At 31.5% G+C, this 14,137-nt stretch overlaps 1 protein-coding gene across 7 annotated transcripts in view; it reads right to left on the bottom strand.

The window, feature by feature from the left end:
• The window catches only part of LOC118196996 (syntaxin-binding protein 1-like), a 122,665-nt gene that overhangs the window by 78,839 nt on the left and 29,689 nt on the right, over positions 1 to 14,137 (bottom strand). For all 7 annotated transcript variants that reach the window (XM_085820479.1, XM_085820476.1, XM_085820480.1 and 4 more), the window contains one exon: positions 2,942 to 3,149. In XM_085820479.1, the coding sequence (XP_085676605.1) occupies positions 2,942 to 3,149 (208 nt within the window). The remainder of the gene's footprint in view (positions 1 to 2,941; positions 3,150 to 14,137) is intronic.

Consider the following 14,137-nt stretch of genomic DNA (forward strand, 5'->3'; position numbering starts at 1 on the left):
TTAAATACCTATTGAATGTTTTAAATTGTTTACAAAGCAAACAAAACTTAATTTTATTAAATTATGTTTAAAGGATAACTTAATAAAGCTTTAATAACTAATCAGAGGTGGTCTCTTAATCAAAATTTGATTTTAATTCCACTAAAATTATTCAAAGAGTTTTTCTCAGTTGGTGAATTATACATGTTTTGCTGGGTTATGTCATTGCTTTCACAAAAATCTATCCAAACTCAAAATTTAGTGTCCTACTTTTGACTTTTTATTTTGAATTCTTTCTTGGTAGACAGATGGTACTAAGTATATTTCATCTTTTGCTTTGCCTATATGGTATATTTTATACTTGGCTTCTCATATTTATTTTGCTCTGCAGCCTCTTCTCATGCAATTTTTTTTTTCATTACCCCCTGACCTAGGTTGTTGTTTTATTTAATTTTATGTTTTGCAATAGCATTTCTTTTTTCCATATATTTTCTCGATAAATCAAATTTTTTATTGTTTGTAATTTTTTTATATTTTTCAGGTTATCAAATTTTGACTATAGTTGATTTAGACCAAAACCAGAAAATTAATTTAAACAATATGAAATTCTTAAACAATGTATTTTCTATTAAATTTCCCAGCATACATAAAATTATCAGGGAGCTAATGTTTTCATCTTTCATACCAAACTGATTCATTAGAGAGCTAGGTTATAAACTAAACTTATTTCCATGAATTATTCCTGTTGTAAAAATTCACTAACTCCTTTCTCCTAAAATACATGGCAGTATCGTACTGATAGTATGCTTATACATGGGTTGCTCAGTTAACATTAAAAAAAAATGGCATGTCAGCAATACAAAGATTAATATTCTGAATCTCTCAACAAATATAAGTAATCCTACTTCTTCAAACGCTGAGAAAAAGGAATTTTATTACCTTCACTATCATTCAGTCATTCAACATGAACAACAAATTCATAAACTGCTGTTTCTCTTTAACATTTTACTTAAAACTATAGATGTTAACACTTGATTTGGATATCTACAGTAAAACAAAAGTTTTCTGAGCAGATTTTCTAAAATCATATCTTATAATTATAACATGTTCAAAATTACTGAATTCTGCCATGTAGTTCATTCTGTTGATGCTGCAAGAATGTGACGCCTTTATACTTGTCAAAGTTTAATATACTATATAAAATCTACTTGTCTATTGTCTGATGTGGCAGCTTGATGCTAACACACTATGCCTCACTCGGGTGCTAACTCAAATAGCAAGAACTAAACTAAAAATTTGAAGATATTAAGAAGTAGTAGAATTACTACTTATCCTTAAATAACTTGGATCTTAAATTATCTTTAATAACTAATTCTCATCTTTAAATAATAAACTGGAACCTTTTGGAAGAAATGCTCTCTCTCAGCTCATTCAAAATACCTTAATAAAAACACCTTATTAACTGTCCCATCAGGAAAGATGAAATGTTAGAATAAAACTAATTTTATGTAGGAAAAAAAAACTATCAACACTATCATCATTGCACTCCTAGTTTTATTCGGCTTTTGAAGTCTAAGAGAATTCAACTTCTTTCAATCTTAGCTCTCTTGCTTTTCTTCAGTCAGTTATATATCAAACCTCATACATGGGCTATGTAGAGGATATTTAGACATAACTATGAAAAAGAGGACGTACATTTTAACTAACAGACTTGAACGAAGCATTCAATCACGGTGTAACTCTCGGATGTGTGAAACATGCAAAAGGGATCCCTTTAAAAAAGGATGGAAAACATATTTAATTTTTAAAGAGTTGAAACTTTTGGTGGGGTTTTTGGTTTCTGTGATAGAGGAATCTATTTATTTTATTCAATTAATGTGGGAATATATTTTTTTATTTTTCCAATGGCCAGGCGAAAAGTTACCAAGAACTTGTAGGGTTTATATTTATTTTAACTAACATTTATTTTAAGCTATCTTTCCTGTCAAGCCTTACTTTCCCCTGGAATTGCCAATGCCAGAGTATGTGAATTTTAGTAGAACGCGCAAAGTATTCAGATTTTCAGCGGAAGTAATTTTGAGTTAAATAGAAGGGAAACGAGTTTGTAGGTGTGCTTTCTTGATTCACGAGCATGAAGGTTGCTAGGTAGAAATTTAAGAACCGCGCATTTCGGCCTGTGTGCTTGTTTCGGCAGATAGTTGAATCTTTCAACTTTTTATTCAGAAAGTTTGCTGAAATCTCAGCTGTATCTTAGAACGCGGTTAGGTTAGTTACGTTTTAGAGAGCCTCGTTTTAGAGAGTAACTTGTTATTATTCATTTTTAGTTTCTTATTTTTATTTTACCGCCGGGTCGGCGTAGTTTGTGAGCGTCAAGTGCACGCATCTGTAACTTCTAAAGTGGAATAAAAAGGGAGTTAAACCCTTCTTAAGAGTTTGTGTACTTTCCAGTTCATAGCAGTCACTACTATTGTTGTGTGCAGGTTGGGGCCGTGCAACACCACAAACTAAAATCTTTTAAACGGAGGTTACAAACAATAGAACTAAGAACAAAAAGACCGAAGTCATTGCCTAAAGAGCGTTCTTGCCTCCCAATATCTGGACTCTTCTGTAAGATGACGAAGAACTACACATTGGAGCAGGCGGTCTCTGTCCACATCTTCTCCAGAATCACCAAGTGGGCAAATAGGATGCTTGAAATGCATATGCGGTGCAGGTGGGCAGCAAGGCAATTATGTCCTGTAGACAGATGAAAAGCCTCGACATTTCTCAGTGATATTTGTATGGTTCAGTGATATTCGTGTGGTTCAGTGATATTTGTGTGGCTCAGTGATATTTCTCAGTGTCGGCAATATTTCTCAAAACGTTAAAACATGAAAAAAGCGACATATTTTGCTATAAAAAATCTCTAAATGTGCTTAAAATTTACATAAAACATAAGTTTTCAAACAAATATTTAACATACTATCTCAAGTTCAGATAAAACATTAATTCCACCACAGTATGACTTCATACATTCATTTGCCATATGTCTGTAACCATAAAATGCTTCATGTTTTCTCCGCAGCAAATGCTTCCTCACAGCAGCTCCCAAAGAAGGGAGCTTTTGGACCAGATTTACATTTGTATTATTTTCTATAATAGTTATTGCATCCATCATGCTTTCAATCCTCCTACAAGAAATATGAAAATAATTAGCTTACAGAAAATATGAATAATGTACTAAGTACAATAGCTAAAACTTAAGCCTTTCTCTGTTTAACATGTTCAAATGGTTAATATGTTGTTGTTAATGGGAGACCTTAAAGCTGCATATAGTTCATAACTATTCAGTATTGTATTTTATACGGAAATAATTTTTTTTAAGTCAACAGCATTAACTTTTTAAGAACTTTAAATAAATGATAATCACAGATTCATGTTTCTTAAAGGAAAATATTTATTTATAACTCATAAATTATCAATTATAAATTTTGGTGAATAATTTCCAAAACTAGCAGTCAAACTAGCATATATATTCACGTTTATAGGAGAAGAATTAGAGACCTTAAAGCTGCATATAGATTTTAAGTATTCAATACCTTTTCCACCTAATACACCTTTTCAAAGCAATTTTTGTAGCTATGGAATATCTTAAAATTTACGACTTCGGAAATTCATTTCACATAACTTGCATTTCCACCGAACTCCTCCTGATCAACTCTCTACATTTGTTCAATATAATGTACGTATAAAAGCATGTACACAAGCTATTTGTTTCAACCTTACAAATTATCAGAATATCAAGTTTGGTTTACGAAGTTTGCAAAAATGAGTTTATTACTTATAAATGAAAAGTTATGATTGAAGATTTTCCTTGCAAAATAAAATATGAGCTACTTCCTACGGGAATAATAGTGCTTCTTTTGAGAGGATTATATATGGAATATTTGGTTTAGTGTTTGAATAACGTCAGCAATAAGTTCAACAATAACTAGTACAATAATATGTTAAAAGAGGAAAGGTAGGAAAGCATGCAAGTCAGATTCGCATAAGTTGGGGGTCTAACTTTGTATAGGAATTTAGTTAAATAGGGCCAAGGGCTACAGAAAAAAAGGCATATAATAAAGAATGTAGTTTCATAGAAATAAATGCAAAAATGTATTAAAATAAATGTGTTAAAGAAAAAGGAGTTACATCCATGATGATACCTTCTCGAAATTTAACAAACTCGTCTGGCAACTCGATGAATCTTTTTATCAAGTATAATTTCATTATAGCAAGATAATATTTTTTTCCTTGTAGTGTTGATAAAACAATTTCCTCATTAATGTCTCTAATCTCCAGAAACTAAATTTTTTTCGATTTAGCTAAGACCTGTCAGGCTCGCGATTGTCATATGCTTTTCTAGTGGATTTTGGCCTGAGCTGTTAGCTTCTTCAGGAGGAATTCGCTTATACAGGGTGTTCGGGATAAATTTGACATATTTATAATTGATTATATTTTTCCGTAGGTTGGAGGTATTGACACACACTACTCGTCATTTAAAAGTTTAGACCCTTCTTCATTCATATACAAGATGTCAGAAAGGATGGATGACTGGAACCCACCTGAATCATGGAAGAGAATAACTTGCATCATGATGATTCGTGCCGGCCATCAAAATAAGGATATTATGACTGCTGCCCAATGCTTCCTGAACACAGTAAAAACAATCAGGCATGAACTAGAGACTTGCAATGGTGACTACGAGGATGTAGCAAGAAGAAAGATCCCTAGCAGACGATCTGATTGCGTTCGTACAGCAGAATTCCTCGCAAATCTGCAGGAACAGGTGTTGAAGAACCCTGGCATTGGAATTCGGGCTTTGTCACGTGAAATGAATGTTGCCTCTACTATGAAGCTTGCCTCAATGAAGACCTTCGCTACTACTCATACAAGCAGATTTTCTTTTTCCTTACGAAACTGTCAAATTTATCTCGAACACCCTGTACATCTGACATTGCAGTCATTAGGTTTTTTTGAAGCAGGAGACGTGAAAAATGTGCAATGCCTTCGTTGGGATTTGATCCCTGAACCTCTCGAATACGCGTTGAGTATGCTTCCAATTACACTCCAAAGGCATACAGAAAGGAGGGAGAAAATAACCTTATAACATCACCAACTTCCAAATCTAATTGCACGGCAAGATTTTCTATTACATAAGTAATTTACTCAGTTTATGTTGTTGTTTTCATTCCACTTTTGACACAGAATGGATAAAATTTCTTCTAAACATTATTCAAATTTTTTTGGGAAATTTCATTTCAAGATATTCCAATGATTCTTATAGCATCTAAAACACTGAATAAGGAATTGGAGTAGGGGAAAATATGAAATGCATAATCTCAAGTTATAAGTTCTCCCACTTCCCTAGCGTGCCTTCGTGGTGTAACGGTAGCACGCTGGGCCGGTATTCCAGAGGTCCGTGGTTCGATTCCCGGCGAAGGCGGTTGCTAAGTTTTCATCTTGCCTGCTTCCAAAATAAACCTAATGACTCTACAAAGTTTGCATTTGTCGGGATATTACTGTATGCATTTCGTACTATTTTAACAATGAATTTTGCTAACTAACACATGTGTACTAACTACACTCACTACAATTTGCAGTATGAATATTGAACAGGAACTAATACTGGAATAATAGATTCAATTTTACGATGAAGGTAGGAATTCAATTAAATTTATTATGCTTTTATGAGCAAATAATGCTCTAATACAATTAAATTATAAATTTAATTTTACATTTAAATATAACTCATTAATCTTTAACCATTGGATTTCCAAAATCTATAGACCACAGAATTATTGCATTAATAGCTATCGCCAAATTACTGCATTACAGGATTTCACATTCTTGGCGGCAGATGATATCTTTGTCATTATCGAAACTATGATTACATTTCTTTCCTTTATTTATTGGCAAAGGCATGTAGGGAATATGTGTGTATAAGCACATTATTACTGAAATTCATTAATAACAATGAAACTGTTATATGAAATCTATAGTTTAAATTGCATATGTTCTATTAACTATTCTATAGCCATTGAGAAATATCATACTGTTATTAAGAAGCATTTCGTTTCACACTGTTTCCCTGATAAACTATTATATGTTACTCTTCATGTACATTCTGCTACATCGGCATTTATTACAGTTTCTAATATTTATTAAAATGCATTATGATCAGCAGTAATTCATTAATCAATATCGCCTTTATTTCCTTTTGTGATGGAAAAAAATCTCATAATGATTTTGAGCTAAGTATTTAATATGCAGAAAAAGAGTATATGTATGTCTACTTATAAACAGTAAAAACTTGTTACCTATGGATGGAGTATTAAGGGATGTTGTTAAAACCCACGTCACAAGTAAATCACCTCAAAGTTAATTAGTTCAAAACACTCAGTCCCAAACGTTTATAGACTAAACTATATTACGTGTTTTAGAAAAATGGAAAGGAACATAAGTAAAAATAAAATCTGTTTATTAACCAAATAAAAATCTGTTTATTAACATCACATGCGACTTCATTCCAGTAAATATTCAACTAAAATAGCAATTCGTATTTTAGAAAAAGTAAAAACACAGAAGAATGTGCATCCTAAAAGTTTGTAAGGTTTTGCGCATATCGGTCTATCTGTTTCTAGTTTTATATCATGTTCAGTAAGGTATCATATCATGTACAACCTGGTTCATTAGAGGTAATACAGAAATACTTGTATATCAACTGCTTTAAATCTTTTTGTTGGTCTTCAGATAATAGTGAATTCAACTGGATACCTCCAATTTTGTGTCAAAATTGCTATGTTAGAACAACGCTATATATAATTCTGATATATATATCCTAAGTCGCCCTTTCGAGGCATGAAAAACACAAATTGAATTTTGTCAATCGGCCCAGTAGAACGGGAGATACAGAACTGTCCCATTTTTTTCACCGCCGTGTACCATGCAGTTTAACATCTTGTCAGCACATTAGTCAACCCTATGTTTATTAAGTTAGATAAATCCGCTTTTACTAGGCTACTCTATCAGAATATACTGTACTGATCACAATAGCCAATCAAATGCTCGTACTACAAAACAGTTCGAATACTAGAATCCACCAACTGAGAGCTCTTTTGTGTTAACAACATGATATTCGACTGCCACATAACAGACCTAGGATCAAATCCCAAGGTCATCATAATCTTAAAGGACAAACCAACTCCATGCACTGCTGCACTTTTCAGAGGTGCTAATACACAAGCAAGCAACCACATACCAAAAAGCACCAAGAGAGATTACGACACGACCATGAGATCGTTACAATACAATATGCAATTTGAAAAGAATTTAATCATTATTTGTGCAAGATTTTGAAAATTAAAATCACTGAACTTGGTTTGCTAGAAATCCTGTGATTACTTCTTCAACGCATGTTACTAAAATGAAACCAGCTTTAAGATAAGAAGGCATTCACAAACAGTCTGATGCTCCATCCATGCCATAACATCACTGATGTTCACAATCAATATCTACTTTTGGAATTGATGCATAAACATCCAACTTTTCATCGCTATGACTTTAATTTCTAAGGGATTCATATCTTGTCAACTGTTTTCACAGAAAGTCGCAATAGTTTCTTTGCTTCAAATTGCACAACTGGCGAATCACAATCAGCATCCATCCCAGTGGCTCTCAACCATTTTGTTTGCCCCATGTACCCCTTTCACTTTCAAGATCTTTTCTCCCCTCCTTTTCCAACTTGAAAAAAACATATGCACATTTACTTAAATTTAGATTATTTTTTAATGTGTTTTATAAATTAAACAAAAAAGTATAGAAAAGAAAAAGCATAGAAAATGTTGATTAAATGGCAAAATTTGAATAAAAGTAGCTTTTTATAAACTAAAAGTAAATAGTTTACAGGTAAACAAAAGGCTGACAGCATACCCCTCGCCTGAAATCGTTCGTTGCGTAGGAAACCGACAACACTGCTCTCCTCCCGCGTACAGACTTCGAGTTGGATTGGGCAGCGCCGAAATCTTTGCTAGCGGTGGGAGCGATTTCCAGAAGCCCGCATTCGACCGTCACGTCGCATCGACAGTTGTCCCGAACGCTCATCGCGAGCATCTGATGCTATGTGGACCCATTGACATCACCCATAGGGAAGCACTTGCATCGAAGTCAATGAGCTCTGAACTGAATTTCGTATTGAGACGTATCATAAACATAGTAAACTACATAAAAATTCAGCCGCTGAAAGTCAAACTATTCAAAAAAACTTTGTATGGACATGGGAGCTGAACACTGCTATATTACTGCAGTTCACAATCGATTTCACGTGGTCTTATCCCGTTTATTCGAGCTACATCAAGAAATTCGCACTTTTCTGCAAGAGAAAGGACATGCAAACTCCAGATACTTTGTGAACCAGACTTTTTACTAAAACTGGCATATTTGTGCGATATATTTGACAAACTGAATGCCTTAAATGTGTCATGTGTCTCTACAAGGCAATAGGATTAGGATTAGGAACGGGGGAGACGGTCACCACACCTTTACCATTTGGTTAATTGGTTTAGCACCGTCTTCCCACTACGTGATCCCAGCGGTTTATTGATATTAACAAAATAAATGCGTAATTTGGAATAAATAATAACAAAATAAATGCGTAATTTGGAATGAATACATAATTTGGAATGATACATAGTTTGGAATGCAATACAAAAATTTGGAACATAATATATAAATAACATATAATATATAAAATAACATAATAAAAAATGTACAGAATTTTGAATATAATACAAAAATTTTAAACATAATATATGACATAACGCCTTAATATATGTACGGAATTTTGAACATAATATACGACGAAAAGAAATAGTAGTAATGAAGAATAGTTTACGAAACAAATGGATATGATATGACGTTCATATGTGATATAGTACGAAATATATGTACGAACTCTATAGTTCAAAGTCCATAGTCCAAAGTGTATATTCAAAATCCACAGTTCAAAGTCTATAGTCCATAATTTATAGATATAGAACAAAATCTATAGTTCAAAGTTTATAAGTAAAGTAATATGTTTATGTAATTCATATATATAGTTCAAATATACAGACTTTGCAAATATACAGTTCAAATAGTACATGTGTAAATACAGTTCATGTACGTAGTTCAGGTAGTTCTAATAAAGAGTTCAGATAGTTCAGACATATATAAAAAAAGAAGTTTCTAAAATATAAATAGTTCTAAAGTTAAATAAATTGTAGTTTATCATACTGTTCAGAGTTTATCTGTAAAATAAAGTTCGGATAGTTCAAAGATAATGGCTCTTAGTCAGTAGATCAAAGTATGTAGTATATTAATAGTTCATAATTGTAAACTCATAAAAAGTTCCTAACAAAATACAAGAGTTCGTAATTGTCGGTAGATACAGAAAGTACAATAGTATGTTATGAAAGGTTCAAACTATGATAGATTCAATGAAATCACTTGGAATATTTGTAAAATTTTAAAATCAAAGTACTCTCTGTAAATATTTGAATTTTCTTGCCAGCCAGCTTATATCTTTTGATTATTACGGTAGATGAAACTTGTACGATTTGGAAGGTTATATCTTTATGATCTGAAAGACTATATTCATCAGACACTATCCCTTCTTGAATATATGGTGTTAAGGATTGATTCGATATTGTTAAATCAAGTCATCGCAAAAATACGCTCAAAAGAGAGAGAAGCGTCTGTGCTATTATGAATTATAAGATTTTTTTAGGAGATATAGTCTTCTGATTGGCAGCCTTTAGTGTCTGTTGTATTGTAACCACAAATGTAACGGTTAGCATACTCGGCGCGTATTCGAGAAATCCAGGATTCTATAAACCTGGCGAAGGTTTCGTGTTTCCTACTTCAAAAATCCTAATGACTCTACAAACATGTTATAAATAAAATTGATAATTAATTGTTTAATAATTTACAGCTACACCATATAAAGTCTTATTCAAAAATCATGGGTACGCTAAGTTTTGGAATTTAAATGTCATCCAAGAGGGGAAATATCCTAAAATAAAAGTTGCTGCTGTACTAATAACTTTTTCCTCTTCTTACCTAGTGGAAACACCTTTTAGTCAAGTTAATAATTTATAGAAAACAATAGGCTGGGTATTTTTGAATAATGACGATTAAAAATATACTAAAGCAATTTTATGCTAAATATTAAAAAAATGCATCAGTAGATCATGTGCAGCCATCAAATTTATTAATATCTAACTTTTGTCCAAGTAGAATCTTTGATTTTGTTTCTGAAAACTTGTTTCTAAACTTGTTTAAATTAAAAAATAATTAGAATAGAAAAACAAAAGCATATATAAACTATTTTTCTCAAAATTTCGTTCATATTCTTAGCCTGTTATCTTTAAGTTATTTACATACAATTAATTGTATTATGATTATGTCATATGCTTTATAACATAAAGAGAACTTTTAGAGGGTCGATAAAGAAAACCACCCTTTTTAAAGGAGTCAATACAAGAAAAAGACTGGAAAACCCTACTTTAGATAACTAATGGGATGTATAGTGATCCAGATGGAGTAGTGCTCTTTATAGAGCTTTTTATATTATAAATGCTTTCTAATTTATGGCACAAATTTCTTCTTAAATGTTATAGGTGAATGTATCCTATAACATTGATGCACTCAAATAGCTTTTGGAAATTATGAGCAGTGATTCATATGACAATAAGAAAACTTAAAATATTGCAGACTAATGGTTTTACAAGACAAAAAGGAAATGATATTTTATTATTATAATCTGAGTATGCTACTTTAGATGTCTGGGAAAATCACCTAATCACCTATAGCTTTTCCTTCAAAATTAATTTCGATGAGAATCTTCCATCTAGAAATCCACTCATCAGAAGCCTTGAACTTATCACCAACTATAAGTTTGTTAAATAGAATTGCTTTTGCTTTCAAAATGTCAGATATAAATGCAGATTCACTTTTTTTCTATAAAAAACATTTCAGTATTTACCTACTTTATTTTTTTTTTTTTCCTTTTTCAGTCTTTCTTAATATTTTTATCTTCTAATGAAAGCCTATTTCAGCTATCACAACATTCATAAAAATATGTAATTTATGTTCGTTAGTTCAATAAATCTTGTACTGTGTCCCCCAGGATTTTACATTTTCAATGTATGCTAGCTGTAGAAACATCATATTTTATTTATCAATCATTTTAAACTTTTATTTAAGAGAGTAACTGTTTCTTAGTTTGCAATCATTACCATACAACATTACTGCTGTATGAATGAAACAATAATGATTTCCTGATATTAAGCAGTCAAAGTTACAACAAATAAGTTTGAATGTTGCCCACATATGCACTTCATATTAAAGTATGATAAAATTTCCTATCATATTTGAAAGAGATGGAATACAGGCAAAAGTGTATAGAATTGTAAATCTAAACACAATTTTCCTTTAAATAGCGAAAAGGTTAATGAAACGGAATGCAGTTACAAGAATACAAAATAGCTAACGCTAATGCCACAATATTTTCAATGAAATCATGAAAGAAATGGAATACAATCAAAAGATTTCAGAAGTGTAAACCTTCAGTTCATATGAAGGTCAATAAAAATTATGGATTGGAGTTAAAATAATACAGAATTGTGAACAAAACTTGAATTTGAGTACTCTGAATTTTGTATTCTCCCTCTGTGATACAAAAACAAATTTGTAAGTCTAAATGCTATTGGTCATTGGACAATGAAGAGTCAAAAAGAAATTGGCACAACGCAAGGCTAAAAAGTCATCGTACAAAATATTGTGGGAGAAAACAAAGCAAGGATAAAACATCGTAGTATAAAACATCGTCGTCGGAAATAAAAAAAATTCGCAGTTTAAAACATCGTTGTCAAAAATAATATGCTAATCGTCGTAAAAAATAAAGCACCTACAAATCATCACATGACAATAACATCGCAAACATGTATTTTCAGGCTTTAAAAGTTGTAAATGCATATTTCCATAATAATTTGTAAGCGCATTAAAAAACGAGGCTTATTTTTGTTTTTGTATTTTTGAATAAATTAATAAATTTTATTGAAAAATTAGGAAGGAAACTTAAGCATTCAGAAACTAAAAATGACTAGAAAACTAATGATACTTATAACAGTTGACAGAATTTTATAGATTGATAGATAATTAAGAAATTTTAATAGAGGTTACAACATGCAACCATCTTTTTGCATGTGGTATTACTCATCTTTTTCTTTTCTTTCCCTAACCCTTTTTAGACTGCATTTTGCATGAAAAATCACAAATAAAGCTTTATAAAAGAGATTAATTTATTAATGACTTTTATTGGTTAATTATACAAGTTTATGATTCTATTAATTGTTATACATAGCATTATTTTTCTACTCATTTTGAGTTTTTGAACTTGGTTCTTACTTTTTTAACAAAAATTGATTAGTTAATTCAAAAACACGAAGTATAAAAGCAAAAATATTTCTTATTCCTTCTTGAGCTCATAAATCATTAAATGCTAAAGCGCATTCAAGCTTAAAAACGCACGTTTGCGATGTTATCGTCATGAGATGATTTGTAGGTGCTTTATTTTTTATTACGATATTTTCGAAGACGATGTTTTTAAACTGCGAAATTTTTTTATTTCGGTGGAAATGTTTTCTACAACGGTATTTTAGAACTGTGATGTTTTCTCTTTGCTTTGTTTTCTCTCACGATGTTTTGTACGACGGCGTTTTCGCCTTGCGTTGTTTTCTTCGCAACATTTTCGTTCGCGATGTATTTACAGTGATATTTTCGGCGGACAACTAGTGTGTTTGCTTAGCATACTTTTCTAAGTTTTTACTGTCATTTCAACTTACAGCCATACAAAATTCCTTTACTGAAAATGAAACCAACTAAAGGTTAGAAAATATGTATGTTTTGGTTATTTGGATTAGGGCAAAACGCACGAAGGTTGTAGGCTTTATGAAGCACATTCTTGAGCTCATAATTATATTGTACAAACACGAGTATGATAAGAAATTATATATGTCTTACTGTTTTGCATTGAATTCAACAATTAAAAATAAACAAAACAAAAAAAAAAGGCAAAAGGTTCAGAATGACCGCTTTCTTCTGCGTCCAAAAAAAAGTGTCTTTTTGACGACAATTCAATTTTTTAACAAATACTTTCAGTAATGTAAATGAATTTTTTTCTTATCAGTTCAGAAATGAAGCAAGACAAAAAGCAACAGGTAAGACCCGTGTAACGCTAGAGGGCGCTAACAGAGCCACTGGGTGTGTTCAGATAGCTGGATGAAAGATGTGACTTAGTGATGATGAGATATTTCTGAGATTGTGATATTATTATATTTAATTAAATCAATTTATATTTTATTGATTGTTGATTTATTGAAATTTGATGTAATATTATGATTACTGAGCCATCACATATTAGAAAGCTGGATAACCAATAAATCTTAAAACCACTGATGCGCATTTGCTGCATCCGCCATTGGAAAACCAGGTAAGAGAATCTTTATTGAATTATTAAAATTGAATTATACCTGGATAGAAATTAAATATGGCTGAAAATCTGTCAAAGTTGAAGAAAAAACGCACTTCCGTGCGTTCGATGTTCACGAAATTAATTAACAAAATAGAAATAGCGATCAACAACGGAGACGAAACAGTTGAACACTTCGAAGCATTTTTAGAACAATTAATCGGAAAAGAAACTGGCTTAAATTCCTTTAAATGAAGAAATTGAAAATCTTTTGAGCATCGAGACAATATCTGAAGATATAGAAGCTTCAGAAGAAATCAAAGAAAAAATAATATTTTAGAAATCGAGACTTCATTCTAAAATAAAGAAAATTAATTCTGATTCTATCCAAATTTATACAGTTTCACAAGACATTCAGTTGATTAATAATGAAACTGAAAATATAAATACAAAATTGCCTAGATTACATATTAGTAAATATTATGGTAATTATTCTGGTTGGTTAAATTTTTACAATTTATTTGAAAACTCTGTTCATAATAATCCTAAATTAAGCAAAGTTGATAAATGTAACTATTTAAAATCCTATCTCGGTGGTACCGCGGCAGCATGTATTAGTGGATTTGC

Source organism: Stegodyphus dumicola, chromosome 7 (genome assembly GCF_044657685.1).
Source record: "Stegodyphus dumicola isolate Sdum_Otavi_A_Nest chromosome 7, ASM4465768v1".
Classification (NCBI taxonomy): domain Eukaryota; kingdom Metazoa; phylum Arthropoda; class Arachnida; order Araneae; family Eresidae; genus Stegodyphus; species Stegodyphus dumicola.